General features: G+C 39.5%; 1 protein-coding gene across 2 annotated transcripts in view; it reads right to left on the bottom strand.

The window, feature by feature from the left end:
- Positions 1–18,220, bottom strand: part of LOC122773237 (cGMP-dependent 3',5'-cyclic phosphodiesterase) — a 143,903-nt gene that overhangs the window by 4,362 nt on the left and 121,321 nt on the right. For both annotated transcript variants that reach the window (XM_044031748.1, XM_044031749.1), the window contains exons 6-30: positions 17,689–17,744; positions 17,430–17,489; positions 16,324–16,489; positions 15,669–15,721; positions 13,526–13,600; positions 13,395–13,436; positions 12,239–12,307; positions 12,029–12,159; positions 9,494–9,605; positions 9,359–9,398; positions 8,793–8,856; positions 8,478–8,559; positions 8,087–8,261; positions 7,278–7,390; positions 5,534–5,611; positions 5,306–5,428; positions 5,131–5,201; positions 4,483–4,605; positions 4,290–4,377; positions 3,749–3,796; positions 3,351–3,425; positions 3,117–3,216; positions 1,549–1,661; positions 415–453; positions 182–288 (exon numbers count right to left, since the gene is read on the bottom strand). In XM_044031748.1, the coding sequence (XP_043887683.1) occupies positions 182–288; positions 415–453; positions 1,549–1,661; positions 3,117–3,216; positions 3,351–3,425; positions 3,749–3,796; positions 4,290–4,377; positions 4,483–4,605; positions 5,131–5,201; positions 5,306–5,428; positions 5,534–5,611; positions 7,278–7,390; positions 8,087–8,261; positions 8,478–8,559; positions 8,793–8,856; positions 9,359–9,398; positions 9,494–9,605; positions 12,029–12,159; positions 12,239–12,307; positions 13,395–13,436; positions 13,526–13,600; positions 15,669–15,721; positions 16,324–16,489; positions 17,430–17,489; positions 17,689–17,744 (2,203 nt within the window). The remainder of the gene's footprint in view (positions 1–181; positions 289–414; positions 454–1,548; positions 1,662–3,116; positions 3,217–3,350; positions 3,426–3,748; positions 3,797–4,289; positions 4,378–4,482; positions 4,606–5,130; positions 5,202–5,305; positions 5,429–5,533; positions 5,612–7,277; positions 7,391–8,086; positions 8,262–8,477; positions 8,560–8,792; positions 8,857–9,358; positions 9,399–9,493; positions 9,606–12,028; positions 12,160–12,238; positions 12,308–13,394; positions 13,437–13,525; positions 13,601–15,668; positions 15,722–16,323; positions 16,490–17,429; positions 17,490–17,688; positions 17,745–18,220) is intronic.

Genomic DNA, 18,220 nt, shown 5'->3' with positions numbered 1-18,220 from the left:
AACAATTATAATACTAAAAATGACTCCTTCAATTACAATAGGGTCTTTCACACTTTGTGTGTTCAGACCCTAATAATAGGGGGAGCAAGGTCTGTCCTGACCCTGTGAGAAAGTGATATTTGACTAAAGCATCAGGTTGGAAAGAGAGCAATGCTTTGTATTTTTTCTTTTTTGTGCGTACTTGTAGATCGGCATGGCGATATGTTCCATGAAGCTTATCTGTAGTTCTGGGATGTACGCCTTTTCTCTGTCCATCATCTCGCTGGGCCTGTTCCCCATGGCTTTTTCCTACACACACACACACACATGCACAGATATCATTGATAAGCGTACTATTGTGTAGAATGACACAATAGTAATTATAATGTGATAATTTCACATGTCATTTAACAGCCAAATTAAGCCGACACATACCAGATCTCCTTGAGAGAAGAACTCTTTATAAATCAGCTCCTATGGACACAAAGAGGCAGACATCCATGCTCACTTTCACAGATTCAGTTTAGTAACATTAAAAAAAAGTGAAGCAAAAATACTGACACATTTCAGTTTGTTGTTAGTGCTCTAATACACGATTGTTAAACCGACACTCACTTTAGGCGTTAACATTTCCATTCAACAATAAAATGAGCATAATGCTGTTTAAGAATAATATTGCAAGCTACTGTGATATACTGTATCATACAATTTATTAATTCAAGTCTGTTTTCTTTGGGAGACGATATCTTAAGTATATTATATATTAAGTATAAAATTCAATAGCTCTAGTATAAAATTCAATAGCTCTTGTGGTTGCTGTTTTTTTTTTAACAGTGTGCGTCTTCAGTTTTTGGGAGCAAGGATTACAGTGCATTTGATGTAAGTGTTGGGTTTTTACATATTTGGTGGTTGGATTCAGGACAAGGGTCAGGGTTTTTGTGTGGCAAGGGGATTACGCCTAATCCTAAAATGCACTGCAGTTTTATGGAACAGCATATTGGGAATATACTGCAGATGGAAATGTTGTTTTCCTTCCGCACAGCTTGCATCCCGTAATCTTCATCGCCCTAGCACTAAAAGACTTAAAGTACATACTCTAATGTACTGTACATTCATTGGGAACTGGAGAGCTGTATGCATTTACCGACTTTATTTCTGACAATAAAGGCTATTCTGATTCTGATTCTGACTGCAATAATATAACCTGGAGTGTGTGAAGAAACATCTACTCTATGTCGGAAAAAAGAGAACGTTTTTGAACCGCCTGAAAATCCAGTTCTGTAACCACATCTTTTTGTTAAACACAGGACAAACTGATTTACACACACATCCGTTCATAAAAAAACTACATTTCTGCATCTTGTTCCACTAAAATTACTGGTATCAATATTAATAACTGTTCACATCATGTGAGTCATAGGACACCATGTGACCGGCATACCAGTGTGCTTATTCATATACTAATTGTTGGGTCTTATCATAACTGTGTGATGTTTATTACTGAGTGTTTTGTGTGCGGCTGCACTACAAATACAGAAAAAAAAAACATAACCGTGGATGTTAACTGACAGCAATCTTGCGTGTGGTTTTCCAGCCCTTGGTTTGGTCTGACAGATCACACGATGTCATCAACAGGCACAACAGCATGGAGCGATGGGTTCTGCTTTTTGGATTGTATCCATCTGAAACACACACACACACAAAAGTACTTGAAGCTCCACAGGAAAATGAAATGGTAAAAAAATCACTATAACAAAGAGACGGAAATACTTAAAGCTGCAGTGCTCAAGTTTTGATGACTTTTGTTGTTGTTGTTGATGTTATTATTCTGCCTCAGTTTGGTCTTTGTGAACAGAATCAATGTGACATTGTTTGTATGCTGTGTCCATCTGAAAATTGGCTCTGTCAAGCAGAATTATGAGACCTGACTGAGGGAGCGCTTGTGTGTATCCACCTGTAATACAGGGGCGGGTGGGGGCAGGAGGCATATCTCCTGGCAGACTGCTGAACATCAGTCAAATTCACTTCAGAAACTCTTCATTGGTAATTCTCTGTGTTTTCAGTCACACTCCAACCTGTTTGAAGCTGTCTTTCTTTACACCTCATGTTGCTGTTCCCTCCATCTGTCTTGACATAAACCAAGTCACTGCAAATAAATGTGCAGCATAGGAATGTGGCTGGGTGACCTGAACACTGATGCTACTGAGGAACACAGAGAAAGTCATGTGGAGCACTGTGTGAACTCATGTGATACTAGTTCAAATCTAATAATTATTTGTCTGTGTTTAAAATCGCACGCTACAATTTTACCTGATTAATATTCTAATATTCCAGTATCCTGTAGTCAAAATACCGAGCTTCTATTTCTTGTTACCACCTTCAGATTTATGTGCACTTTGTGTTTGGTTTAACTGTTTGCCAGTTACACACATTGTGCTCTGAGGCTATTTAACTCTCATGTCACTTCACTGTCCACGAGGTTACAGCCAATTATAGAACACAGAGAGCTCAGTAAACAGCTATCTTCATAATATGGCTGTTTAAGAACATCAGTGATGAGATCTTTGCCAAATAGGTCATGTAATGAAGTTACATGACCTTACAGTTACTACAAATCATAAACATGACTTGAAAAATGAATTGTGCGTACTTTAATTTAATAAATGTTGTATGTTGTTTCAGCAGAACTTTATTGTTCTGATTATGTTTTATATTTATCATTTGACAATTGTTATTGTGTGTGATGGAGTTTATCTTGTAGTTGTGATGATATGCATTTACATTTTACTGTGTTGTGTAATTTTAGCATGTAGTTCTGTGTAGTAGTGTAGTTTTAACGCGTTTGATCAACTCAACTCAACTCAAACTTTATTTCTAGAGCACATTTAAAACAATCGGGGTTGACCAAAGTGCTGTACAGTTTAAAAGCAATACAGATGATCATGTAAAACCCAACTAAGAGTTGAAAGCTAGCAATGGCTATAAACATTATGTACAGCACATTAGTTGCATTATTCGTATTGGAACTATGTTCAGTGAATTGTCCCTGTTTGAATAAAATTCTACTTTCAGGTATGTGAATAAGAAGCAAAAGCAGAGTCGAGAGGAGCTGTGCATACTGAACTACAGTGGCCTACCGTCAGCCATCTTCTGCAAGTCCTTGAAAATGCGGAGGTGGTGAGCCAGGTCTGTCGCCAGAATAATGTCCCTTATCAGATCTAGCATGCGCTGGTAGTCCTTTAGAAAACACACGCACACAATAAACAAATTAAACGCACACACACGTTGGAAGCAGAAAATGGCATCTAAATGAGAGGGGCAGAGAAATGAGAAACATTTGTAATGTGTAAATGTCAGATTCAATCACTCACCTTCCTGGAGAACTTCTCAAAGATGTTGCAGCCATGTGTGTTCAGGATGGCGATGGCCTGGGCGAAGTGATGTCTCTGTCAAGGCAAATTAAACAAGATGGAAAATGGTTACTTCTAAAGTAATGTTGAGACATAATGTATTACAAAAGGCAAAATCAATTTCGATGCCTCCCACAACTGCACAGAACCCATGTCTTGTTTTGACCACTAGATGTCGCACTAGAACAGAACAACATTGATCTGAGCTCTCAGAGAGTGTGAAGATTATTAACATGGAGGAAAGAAAATCTGTTCAACCAATGACGTTATTAGATTTGATAGTATTATACATTTCACAGATGTGTCAGACAACACCTCTGCCATAACTTTTGCAGGAGTGTGAGTGATTTTGAGTTTACCTCCATCACAGATCCCTCTGAGCTGTAGAGCGCAGCCAGCACTGATTGCTAGAAATAGAAAGACAATCCTTTTGTGAACACATTCTATTAATTGAAATGAAACATCATTTGATAACATACACTGATTTGATTTATGAACATACGCGTCAGCTTGAACGGCGGATTTGCGATAGGAAAATCATAAAAGTTTGTCGCATGATGACACTTGATAATGTGAGTGTGTCATTTTGGTGGTGGAGGGTTTTACGCATGATCAGAGCGGAACAGAGCGACATGTTCCTAATCAAAATGAAACCGAATGTCTCACTGGGGCAAATCCACAGATACACTCCCTGATATAATTGAAAAACATCCAGATTCTGCTTCCCATTGAGATGCTTCACCCTGAGCATCTGAGGGTCTGTTTCTAAAGGGTTGATGAGGTGTTGCCACATTGCACCGTAGGTGTTTGAGAAGATTAATGCTCTCTCTTTTTCACTTTGAATCATCTCTGTTACGTCATTGCATCCCTAGTAAGCAGCCACATAATTTCCACTCTCACCGAGTCGACTTGAAAAGAATTGTTTGTGCCACGGTGGTCCAGGTCATGGCACATGCAGGAGACAAAGAGCGCTAAAATCTCTATTTCCCTGAAAGGAGATGACAGCGGAGCCAAGTGGCATCACGTTAGTCACATACACACAAAAGTGAAATTACATCATGTTGATCGCTGTGTTTAAGAGTGGCACACTCACTCGAGGTAGTTGGACAGCCCTAAGTTTTTATAGAGCAGGTAGCAGAAGTGTGAGACAGAGAAGGCGTGCATCCAGTTGTGGTAGGGAGGGTCTCTGTAGCCTTTCTTCACCATTAGACAGAACCTGACACCAAAAGAGCAGTTTAGTTAGTCTCTGAAAACCACTAAAAATAATTATACACATATTTCTAACTGGATGCACACAATAACTACATTAATAGTTGGCATACAGAAAATATGAAGCAAAAGAAAGAAATCTAAAAAAAAAAAAAAATTAAATAAATAATAATGTTAAATAATACATGAAAATTGTTCAATGTGAAAACTTACTATGCACAGTGTTGATTGAAGGGTGAACTAGTATTAAGTATTTCATTTAAATAGCCATTTAACAAGTTAAACTAGAAATAAATGTCTCCTCTATGTCTGAATGACCTCACTGATATGAACTGCAATATAAGCTTTATATATTTATTATTTATTTAAAATTTCATTTTAAATTTACATTGTACAAAATACTTTATTTAACAGACAAAAAGACTAAAACATAACTAAAAGTATGTGAGTTTAACACTAAATAATAACAATAAAACTAAGAATTATTCAGCCCTAAAATCACAGAGCAAATGAACTGATGGTGTTTTCAGACCTGGCGAGTGTGTTCATGTCAATCTTGTACGTGTTGATGAAGCCCATGTCTTCAAACATGCTGAGGACACACTGCAAACACACACACAGAGAACACAATCACTTCCATCAGTTTCCTCTCTGTGGTTCAGCCTCATCCACATAATGTCTCTGATCTCTGTCTTTTCTCTTCGTACCGTAGGTGTGGTGTCATCAGGCAGGGAGCGAGGCGTGTACGTGAACTCCGCATAGCAAGGGTGAATCTCCTGCACAGGTTCGATCCCCGTCACCAGCAGCTTCACCACCTCTTCCTCTGAGACCTGCAACATTCACTCAACTATGTCATGCTGCGTAAGATTTTATTCACTGCATCAGAAAAGACAACATTTGTTCAAGAAAGATGAGACGAGGACGATGTAGTTCACCTTCATGTGGTACATCATCATCTCATTGGCCAGATGAGACCTGAACTGAGCTTCATGGACCCTCTTGTAGAGCAGAGACTAGAAAAAACAAACACCAATTCAACAAGTGTGTCACAGATAGTTGCCTACAGGATTTACAGTTCAGTTATAGTGCCACAAGAGGCAATGGGAAGAAAACTTCTTCTGTTTGCCCGACAGTGTGTCCAAAATGTCATTTTCTGACTCTGTTATATTCAAACCGTTCACAGAATAGTGATTAAGCCTATGCTCCACATGCCTCTCTGTGTTGTGGTGTTTAGATCTTCTTGTGTTGTGTTGTTTGTATTATGTTGACACTGACGGAGGCCAAGTGTCCAAGATGAATGAAAAAAAAAAAAATTCTACTCCTCGAAGAATGTGGTAGTTAAACAGTTTGACAGGATAAACACTTCTTGCCGCCACCCGCCCTCTGCGCTGCCACTGTATACAAACAAATGCTCCTTGGTATTGCTTGAGAGAGCCCATTTTCACATGAACGACACAGTGTCTCTATTCAAAATGACATCATTTCTTATTCATACCAAATAGAGGCAGAATACAAGAAATCCCCAAAAGTTCTGCACTGCAGCTTTATTCCTAGATCCCTAGTTTATCCGACTGTATCCATTATGCCTTCCTTATGTTTAATTACACAAGTGCATGCTTGTGTGTGAGTGTCCATCCTCAAATGAGATTAAGATTAACAACTGCAATTTAATTAAGGGCTTTTTTTTCACACTAGTGAAGCTTTCTCTCACGTTTGAAACAATAAAACTCAAACTGACTACTGCTTACACCTCAGCACAGGAGGGAAGTGATTTTTACTGCCCACAGCCCCGCGCACCACAATACAGACGGAGCATTGATAAATAATGCAATTGGTCACGCTTAAATTATTAATGAGCTGCCAAGAAGGCAATTATTTTTCCAGTCAAATATCTTTATAGTTTGTGGATAAACTATCGAGTACCTGCAGTCATTTAAAGGTTGGATGCTGTAGGAGCCTCTTAATATGAAGCTGAGTTCAACACACTGAATAAAAGATCATCACAGCGAATATTTCTTTCACTGATATACTGTATTTCTTTAATTGAGTTACACATTGATCTTGATGATATATACTGTATATATGTATACATATCATTGTCTTTGTGAAATCCTTCCATACGGTAGTTGTGTGTAGTTCTACAGCCTGAAAGCCTCAAGTCTTTTAAAAGTTTCCCTCCTCTGCCTCCATTGAGGAGTTTGCTCCCACTGACCTGATCACGTTTTGCCAAGACAGGATCAATACTTCTCTAACGACACTAACAGCAGAGCTACTATGCTCAAAGAGACTCCAGATGAAGGATAGACTGGAAGTGCTTTTTATAATTCTTGTCTGTGCAGTTAAATTTAGTTACTGGCACTAAAACTGCATTAATGACGACATCATTACACTGCATATCAGCTGCAATTACAATCACACCCTGACATGGGACTGTATGTATAAATGTGTAGCTGCAGAAATCCTGCAATTACATTCCCTTTTAATGTGTTTTTATTACTGCTGCTGATAAGAGATGACAAGAGAGAGAAGATTCGCTTTTTACTCTGCTGCAAAGTGAGAAATTGTTCCTTAATTTGCAACTTGTGTTTCTGTAATTGAGAAATTGATTTGTTCTATGTCTTATTTTAGTGGACAAATCTTGAAAACAATTAAAAGAGAGTGGGAGAAGAATAGACTTACATGAGCGATGCTGATGCCACAGTAGATGGAGAAAGCTGTGGCCAGATCCTCATCGAAGCGGTTGAACCACGGACCGTTCATTTTATTCACCAACTCAGCCACCCCGATCACCTCTATAGCAACAAGGATGCAAAGAATACGAATGTAAAGGAAAGGAGGGAGCAAAAGAAGGTTTGGACGTGGGAACAGGGAAAGTGGATGATGAAAGTTGAAAGAAAGATAATGGGATACAAGAGACAAAAGTCAAGGTCAAGAACATTAGGCACAGAATGCAACAGTCAGAGGAGGAAGACAGATGCTCTTGAATGTAATGTGGTCTGCCGGCCTAAATTCATTTCACACTGGCGCAGAACCTAATTGGACATAAAAAGATTTTAACACCCAACGTGAGCTTCGGACACTTTTCTATATGGAGACAAATCACACACAGTCTCTGGTGACTTTCCTCTGCTTGAATAGAAAGAGACCCAGGAAGGTGCCACCACTGTGGCGATCATCACTACTGCATAATTAGTGCAAATAACAATGCTGCACATTGTGTTAGGGTAGGAAGTAGGAAAAACAGCTTCCCCAAGGTAAGTAGCTGAATTTGATAAAACTTCAAAAATAATAACTCACACTAAAGCAATTCAATATTTATTTTTTTACAATTGTTATAATGCAATTATACAAATGACATGTTATTGTTGTTTATTGCCACTAGAACAGCTCTTTTTTTGCAACATTTTGTCAGCCTATTGACCTTTAGTACTTTTATTCAAATGCTGGAACGATGCAAACGTGCACGTATCTGATGATTTTACTGTTACCGTTGTTTTCGTCCTTGATGGGGAAACAAAGGATGTTGCGAGTCTTGAAGCCGGTGCTGTCGTCCACGCCTCGGTAGAAGAGAGGGTGGGAGTAAGCGTCCTTAATGTTGAGGATCTGACCAGTGGTTGCCACGTGACCTGCAATACCCTGATCTGCTGGGATACGAAACTCTTTCTGCACACACACACACACACACACACACACACACACACACACACACACAAAAGCACACCCTTAATTTTTCTTTTATTGGAAAAACAAAGAATGAAAGAATTTCATTGTCCACAACCAGGGGCTGCTGGGGTGCCTAAAATGTGTCATTGTAATGATCTGCTACACCAGAAACAGACTATTATATACTATAGTAAAAGAAAAAAAAAAATGACGCACCTCTTCGTCACTAACCACGCCCCCGTCGAACACCTTTGCCACCAGCTCATGGCTGAGACGATCCAGCAGGAACACTGAACAGCTAAAGAAGCAGAGTGACAGGGTTAGAGGGCTAATGGAAAACAGAGCAGAGCTGAGAAGATTAGAGCACTTTATCTCATTTTTTCATCACAGGTCCTTTTGTAACGTTCATTAAATGTGGCAAGATGGTTAAGAACAAATTGAGATAAAAAAAAATTCATACTTAGCACACACGCACACACACCCATGTACACACACTAAAACATCACTTTGTAAATGAATCAGAGGGCTTACATCTCCGCACCACTGAGGTTCCTTGCCTCCACTATAATTTCCTGTAGCAGCACTGACACGTCATCTGAAAAAATTAGAGAGTGAGAGAGGAAGAGGAAGACACACACACAGAGAAAATGAGAGGTTAAGTGAGGAAATTAAGGGAAAATAGCAAAGCCCAGATTTACAGAAATAGAGATTACACCACGAGTGCCGGTGAATCAGATTCCTCAAGCTGATAAAAGCTTTTTGTAATTTGCCAATGGATCAATTGTTTTGTAGCAGCAATCATGATGAATCATCAGTGATTTATTCCACTGTAGGTGATTAATGCTGAGATCTAAATGCCTCACTGTAATTATAGGACAGAGAGGAGGGGACAGCGCTTTTAATGCACTTTTGATTTTATGGTTATGATCCGGGTGTAATCACCTTTTGGGTTGGTAATAACTCATTCAATTACATGCACCATTCGTTTCATTAGGTGATCACTTATAGATTAACCGTTACCACAAATCATCCACTGTTGTCCCCTCACAGAGACAGTGAAGAAGAGACAGACAGAAGGACACACAGACGAAATTTACCCAAGTGCGTGAAGAGATTCTTGGCCACTTGTAAGAGTGCCTATGTTGAGAGGGAAAGAGCTCTTTAAGGTGAGGCTCCAGGTGCATATTTGTATTTGCATAGAGTGTGAACGAGTGAACCGTGTGGGTCAGTACCTGACACTCCACTTTGAGCTTCTGTTCTTTCTGAAAAGCCAAAGTTGAAGTGAGAACTGTCGAAGTGTAGCAGAAACAGTGCTGGATGGCATGTTCATCTGCCTCTGTGTGTCTGTGGTGGAGAGGACACACACACACAAATGGTCATTTGGCCACAGTTGCAGGATTTTAAAATCCTTATCACCAAATGTTCATGTTCTAAATCTCATGTTCAACCAATACAGTTCTAAAACATATAGAGCTGAATGTGAGTGCAGTAAGTTGCTGCTAATCTACAGCATCTTTGCTTGATTAATAATGACTTTACTCGTAATAATATGAGAATAAAGATAGTCGAGTTTATTCTCGTATTATTACGACTTTTACAGTACAAATGTATTAGGGCCAAACTGAAAAGAAAAAAAAAATTCAATCTTTCGAGAGTAAAGTCATGACATTACAACTTTATTCTTGTTATATTACGACTCTTTTTAATATTACGAGGTTATTCTCATAATATTACGACTTTATTCTCGAAAGATTAAATATTTTTTTCTTTTCAGTTTAGCCCTCATACTACGTCGTAGTAAACCACACATTTCTACTGTTCAGAGGAAAATATTAACCCATTATGCCACAATACTTCATTGACAGTAATTGTTACGTTTAACTTACAGCGTAACATTTTTTTAAATCATATTTAACTACCTAACGGTATACAAACGTACACGTCAGTGAATGGTCAGTAAACAAATGTTGACTATTTGACTATTTCTTCATCATTGCATGTTGTTAATAATAAAAGACGAGAAGCACTGAAACAATCACAAACACTACCAACAAAGTAAGTTGTATCTTATACAGACGTGCTGTACGTAACGTAATGACAAAAAACATTATCCAAATCACACTCCTTTTAATACTAAATGATGTGTGAACTTGGCAAACGAAGACAGATGAATGGAATTATCCATTGCCACTAATTTCCTGCAGTTACCTCTCTCTGCCTACAGAGAGCAGTGGCATATTACTGTGTGGATGTAACTCCATGGCTCTTTTGCCCCTGATATTAGACTCAGGGATCTATATGAGCGAGAGAGGGTTTTAATCGAGCTTGGAAAAAGCCTTTGAAACTCAGTTTAAGGGCAGTTAAGTTCACTGTCCCACACAATGGCTGACGATTAGGAGCATTACACAGAGACATAATCTTCAGTCTATATGTGTAGTGGATGTAGAATGCTTTATCTGTGGTAGCAGCTCTGATAAAACCCTTTTCAAAGACTTAAAACACACAACGTATAATAATGTGCGTACCCTGTTTGGTCTCATGTAAAGTCTACCACAGCATGGCTGACGTATATACACACACAGAGCATATATACTATGCTCTGCTGTTCAGGATTTACAATCTGCTCTGGGAATACAAAAATAATCTGTTATTAGTGACTTCTGATGTGCTGTGTTCATTTCTGGCACTAAATCTAATTAGAGTTATGGACATGTTACTGCTGTCACCATATGTTTTTATGACCTGTGTTCTGGGATAAGAGGCTAATTCCACATATGTGTGTACAATCTGTGTGTATTTCTCTAGCAAAAAAATTGAGGGTGACTTGGTTGTATTTATTACATTTAAATGCACAATTGCAAACATAATCCTGCTGTTGTTACTATGGTAATGAGATGCCAGCTCTCTCATCAGTGCCACTGGCAGAGGAGGAAATTAAAGGACATGATCCCTTGTCATCTATCTCAGTCCACAGAGAGGAGAGGAAGAGCATGCTGATGAGACAGGATTGTATGTGAGAGCATCTGTGATGTGACTGTGTGAGAAAAACAAAACGTACAAGTGTCCCAACACTTCCAAAAATACACATGTTGCCTGATAATGACGGATAACTGACAATAGATACAGTATATCATAATAGCACATTTATAGTCACAAATCTCAGCAGCACAGAACATGTTAAAAATAAATCAAATAACATAAAATCACGTTCCTCAGTCTTCACACACACACACACACACACACACACGAAGGGGTGTGTTTCTACAGACTTCTGTATTCAGGAGATAGCATTGTAGCCCCTTGCGTCACGCACATGCACGCACACACACACACACACACACACATGAATAAATCAAAAAAACATGGTGCCAAATCAGACTGCCTCACCACCCGCTGCTGGTGGACTTATGACCTGACATTAGATCATCACAAAGCCATCTACACCCCTGCCACACACACACACACACACACGCACACACACCGGCTGATTTGGTTCCAGGGTAATGTTATCTGCTTAAAAGGGACATGCAAACATTTCCGCTGGATCGTATCAGATTTCAGTGGAAACAGAAGCACTGTAAGCAGCTGTCAGACACATTATTGTATCCACCAAGCTTCAGCGATTTAGAATTTATTCAGACTTTAGCAAAAAGCCATTAACGACTGAGAGACATTCAAACAGCTACGAGAAATAAAGGATTTCATCAAGTGTCTCTGAACTCTGCAAGAAATAAGTATAAACACAGTCTGATTACATACATACATACCTCTGGCCACCCTGTTTGTTGAAAGCACATGCTAAGGCCACCACCTGACCGGTGGCCCTGCTGACCACTGGGACGCAGAGCATGGAGGAGATCTCACAGCCTAACATACTGGACAGCTGCCGCCGCTCCTCCTAAGAGGAAGAGAGGCAGAACATATGATCCAACAGACAGATGGACAGACGAGACAGAGAGAGTTGTGCTCTTACTTACGGCACTCATGTCCTGTAGCGTAATGGACTTCTTCTTCTCAACAACCTGGCCAAAACGTACAAACATCAGCTAAACAGATGGAGAAGAACAGAGCGATAAAGGCAGGGTGAGTGAAGAGTTTGAGGGGGTGAAGGGAACAAGTGTTATGAGGGCATGAGACGGAAAGACAGCAGAACTGGAGAAATTGGCTAATTTAATTGGGGTATAATATACAAGCAAAGGCTGTTGATTCTGGGAAAAATCTATTATATAGAGAAGTCTATTATCTTCCCTTGGTAAATTAGCACAAATGGCACATCCTTTGTGTTTTTGTGTCCTAATATCTCTCTACACCAACTATTGTCAAGATTTCACCGATGATTTATCCCGGGGTACACAGTCTATTCACTTCATAATGGAAATAAAATCCTACGTCTGCACCACATTACCAGGGGACTTAAACCGACCCAAAGAAAACTGTTACTATTCTTGTTCAAATTTCTTAATTAATCAGTGTTGGGGCTTCTAAAAGTTTACACCTGGGAGGTTTAATTTGCTGTGTCACTCAAAGAGACCTACAGGATGGGTTGCAACACTAGCATCCAAACAGTGGCTGTTGCTGGTCTTTGAAACTTCTGCAAACGAACAACTAGAACAAGAACACATGATAATTATGTAAAACTGAAATGCTATAACAGTGGGTTTTTATTTACCGTGTATACGTACAAATGGTCTATATCGATGAGCAATTAACACACAATAGGTTTGGGGTTGTTTGGCTACAGACTCCCCTTGCAAAATCCACACAGGACTGAGGCAGAAATGGCTCCACTGTCGTGGGAAGCTGAGCTTCCCTGGAAGTGACGATTTAGCCACATTTGTCCAATCACAGTCGAGCTCACTGCTGTGGGATAAACCTACTCTGTGTCGTCTCATAGAGAACAACTGAAGCTGAGCTTCAAGGGGCTTTAATGCGGAGGCTGCTACGGGAATCACGGGGATAAACAGTTGATTCTGAATGAACTAGTGACACGTTCTAATATACGTTCTACATATGAATATATTTGGTGCACAAGAACAACCAATGGCAAATCAATCACTAAAACCAATGAAGAATAAACAATAAAATTAATAAAAAGTGGTTTAAATGATTAAATAAATGTTCTTTTGACCTCACCGGGAAGCTGATCTCCTCCTCCAGCACTTTGTCTCCAACCACCTGAAAGCCAAAAAGAGGGTTTTAAGATTTTTAAATGTCTCTGTTCAAATTAGTCTTAAGTGAATTGTCATGAACGTTGATGTAAATACCTGACAAAACAGCTGGTGGTTGTCCTCGGACACCAGTAGTAGACAGCAACACTGTGAGTGTGTCTGTTGCTGCAGCTGAAGGGGGGCACAAACACAACATCAGTCCTGATATATAATTACAGACAACTCTCTTTATAAATCAGATTGTTTTTAAAACCTTAATTTGAGATTAGATGAGATTAGAAAGCAGCGGACTAGAATAAAAAATGAGTGAAGTCAAGTATTCAATATGCTCTGCGATGGAATCAATTTAGAGTTATATTGTAATAAAACATTGTTTTTATGGTAATTATTTACACATACTGCTTCACATTTACAAACTGATTCATACTTGCTATGGATATAAATGGTATTTTCCAACACTCTATCACCGTTTCATGATGTCATATATTCATGTATTCTGTAGCCGACCTAGGATTCATTCATACGTGGTGATTTGAGCGACTATCTGTACCCAAAACCCAACAAAGACTGTGTGCTCTGAGCAGAGTTGTAACCAATCTCTCACCACTGTCTGTACTGCGCCGTGGCTCTTTTCATTCACATTCACAGTCTGAAATACAGCCTGAGGTACAAACATGCACACTTTTATGACAAAAAATACTGTCAGCACACAAGCACATACATGCACAAACATATGTGCATACTCACACACCCACACACAAGAGCAGCTTTTCCTCACACACACACACACACACACACACAATTCTTCTCTGTAATCCACAGAGCTGGATGGAGAACAACCAGGAAAGGACTTAAAAACAGCTGCTGCCAACACAGTCAGCCCTCAGTCACACAAGCATGCAAACACGTATTCACATACATATGTAGCACAAACAAGTACACGCAAAAAGTATGTCACTGCACCCACATATTATATTAATATAACCCCCCAATTTCCCTAATACTGCTAATCTCCTTAAAAGCTTCCTGAAGCACTTCCCACCAAACTGTCAACTCTCCAGAAGCAACAATTTCCCTCTTCTTCTTCTTCTTCCCCCCTCTCCTTCTTACAACTGTAACAATAAACAAGTGAAACGAATCACGTCAGATTCAAAACACATTTCAAAAGCCCTGCAGCCTTGTGCACCACCTCAACCTCTCCCTTCCTTCACACGCACAGGCTCGGAGGCATGAAAGTCATCAGACGTGCACACAGGCTGTTACTGCTGCAGTGCTGTTGTTGACCACACAGAGCTACACCTGCAATGTCAAGGTAAAACAGCTTGCAGGGAAGGTCATTTTTCTTTGGTCATTATTTTAGAGAAATCATAACATTTCCTAAAAAATAAAAAATAAAAAATAAAATCAGAACTAAAAAAATAAATTGGAAAAATGCTGCTGAATATGCACCAGATTCAAACCATTTAACAGCTCAGGCACTGAGGGTCTAATCGATAAATTGTTAATGATAAAGATGATATTTTAAATATAATTCATCATCCCTTCATCTCTGCTGTCAACAAATCTAACAAACACTGATACACCCTTTTATCTTTATCTGAAACAAAAGGGATAAGATTAGTATTTTCATTACTGACACATTTGACAGTTCTATTCAAGACTTGATTAATCATTTGTCAGAAAACAGACAATTTTAATTCAATAGCTTTTTCAAAAAAAAGTTAAGTCATTATACTCTTTGGTGTGAAAAAACCCTCAACTGTGTGCAAGAATTCAATGGGTTTCTATGAGGCTTTGTGCCTTTGACGTGATATAACCTTCAAATCTCTCTCCTCTCTCTTGCTTTACATCCTATCTATTTTTTTTCATTTTATCAGTGAAAAATTTCATACATATAAATTGTTGTCTGGTTCCTGAATGTACTGTAACCTCCGCCTGATATCGCCTCCCTCTTCTCTCCCTCCCACTCATCCACCGCTCATCCTTCACTGCAATCGATCACTACACCTCCTTCACCCACTTGGCTTCTTTTTACCGGGGCTATGTCATTTATATATGGAGGGGCCATACACGGAGGTGCTGATGAAGTAATTGTGTGATAAAAAGCTTGCGGTATGGGCACTGACAGAAGAGGGGGAATCGTGGGGTAGGATTTCATGTTTTGCATGTATTGTACATCTTTAATACACCGTGTGTCTCAGTACTGTGTGGGAGTGAATGAGTGATCTCAGCCACTTACATAATTGATGACTTTGAGCTGGAGAGAGGCTGCATCAAGGTCATAGAGCTCACCTAAAAAAAAAGGAAAGAGAGAAAGAGAGATTGTGATGGTGTGAAAGCCAGAGAGGAGCAAGGACAGATTGGCGTTGAGGAAGGACGTGAATGCAGAACATGTACGCGAGTGGACAGGAAGCAATCCACGGAGGGAATGCATCGAGACAGCAAGGTCATGAAGGGGTGAATGTGAGCCGGCTAACAGAGGGACTAATAATGAAGACAAGACAAGGGATGGTGGGGATGCCTGAGCTGCAGATTGAGAATAAAAAATGTGAAGAAGAGGCTAGACAAAAGGAGGGGAGGAGACCGAAGGAGTCTGACGAGACTAAAGGCAACTCATATTTGTTGACAATTACCAGAGACTAAACAGAGTTGATGTATGTGCATGTGTGGAGGAACAGCATTAGCGAGTCCACTTCCATTATGCATGAGACTTTAAACAGTGTTTTTGCAAAGAGCCCTGCTTCCACAGAGGAGTTGTCACAGATCCTGAGAGTCAGTGACAGAGTCCATCTAAATTCATAGAGCTTTTTATCCAGATGGATATTCTCTATTAACATACCTCACCTTTCATATGCCTCTGTGTGTGTGTGCATATGTGTGTGTGTGGACATTACCACAGAGTTGCAGAATGTTGCGGTCCAGCTCGCAGTAGTCCTGCTCTGAGACGTTGAGATGCAGCAGTGCATTGTGGGACTGTATGGGTGAGGGGCTGAGGGGAGGCCGCTGGTACGACGTCTGAACCGCCTGCACGGCCTGAACACGCACACACGCCACTGAGGCCTGTGATGTCACACAGAAACCCACACGCACACACACATACACACACTTGTAAGCAGCAAAGTCAGTTGCCAATGACAACGAAATACTGAAATAAACACCAACAGTGCCCCTAATGAGGTTGTGCTCATGTGATCACACTAGTGCCATTAAAGCGCATTCATATTTGACACCTCATGCAGCTGCATTTTTTTTATATTTTTTCCTGTGGCTGACGTTTGACCACAAATGCGAGAAGCCACTGTGCACCTCCACAGTTACACTGGCCTAAGATTAAAGCAAACAATTATGGAGTCATAGGCAGAAAATCTCACTCTAAGAAGTTGACCGAATAGAGGACTTTTAAATTAATGAGAGATAACCCTGTAATACTTTTATTCAATAAATATTATTATTTTTTTGTGGCTGTGTGAAATAGAAAGAGGATGTCATGGTTCTTAGACGGAACCAATGGACTACAGCTTCAGTATTAAGATAAAAAAAGAGGTGATTCATCTTGTTTAATCTATACTCTTCTGCAATTGATTATTTATTTTTAAGTGAGTTACAGCCATATAATAAATTACACTCTACAGACATATAGAACAACCAGTAGCCAGACATTTTTGGAGTCTAAATTCCTTTCAATAATTCTGTCAATTACCCTAACCATTTTAGCAAAATAAAGACATTTATTAATGTACGTAAATGAAGATGTTTAAATAGTGGTTATTCAGTTTTAACACATAATTGTACGTACATTTAGATTACAACTTGTATTTTGTAAATGTTCTTGCTGTTTGTGTAAACTCATGTTGTGTACTCTGATCATAGACCATCTGCGTGTTAAGATCTGTTTGTGATGGTTGTATGCTGATGTGGTTACATAAAGAGAAGCTCTTCATGTAAGTCAGTTCTCGTTGCCAAGACAGACAGAGAAAAAAGGAGAAAAAATGAAGCTCACATGTTTTTCCAGCACGTTGAGATGCAGTTCATCCTGATCAGAGAGTGGATTACAGCCAATCTGCAACACACACACACACACACACAGGCTTGTCAGTACATGAGCTTGACTCTTGCTGGCTGTTGTAGTGTCCATAAAGGTTCATTAATTGAATTCAATTAATTTAATTATTTTTTTAATTTAAACCGGAGGCCATGACATGATCACTTCTTAATCGCGGTGTAAGTTTAGTATTTTATCCTTGAAAACAAGGTCTCACCAGCAAGACGGCGATGGCCTTGTCATGGTCCTGGTTCAAGATAGGAATCACAACAGCTGAAAGAGATAAGAAAGAAAGAAAAATTATGATAAAACATACTTGGGTTTGTCAAATCTTTTTCCATGTCCTTGTTGTGCAGAACCATGAGCAGCGACCAAGCAAGGAATGAGAAATGAATGCAGTGTCCTTGCATAACACAGTTTATTCTTTATTTCTTTTCTTTCATTTTCATCCATTTGCTGTCCTCATCGACGTGGGGCTGAAATCAACAGCAGATCCTTAAAGCCAAAATAAGTTTGACAATAAGGCTCTGTTGTGCTTGTTCGGAGAGCCCAGTAAACAAGCACAACTACGGTACGTTTGCGGCATTGAAACCAACTCTTATTGCTGCACCATTGTTGACTGTTCAGTGTATTTATTGATCCTCTGAGTGCAGAGCGGTCAGGCATAAGTACTATTTGTACTTTCAAATGTCTCTATGATTGCATCCCTCAGGGGTAGTCTATCATTTCTAGCCTTTAGATGAAAACAG

This window comes from Solea senegalensis, linkage group LG8, assembly GCF_019176455.1.
Source record: "Solea senegalensis isolate Sse05_10M linkage group LG8, IFAPA_SoseM_1, whole genome shotgun sequence".
In the NCBI taxonomy this organism is placed as follows: Eukaryota; Metazoa; Chordata; class Actinopteri; order Pleuronectiformes; family Soleidae; genus Solea; species Solea senegalensis.
This window is presented reverse-complemented; position numbering and strand designations above follow the sequence as displayed.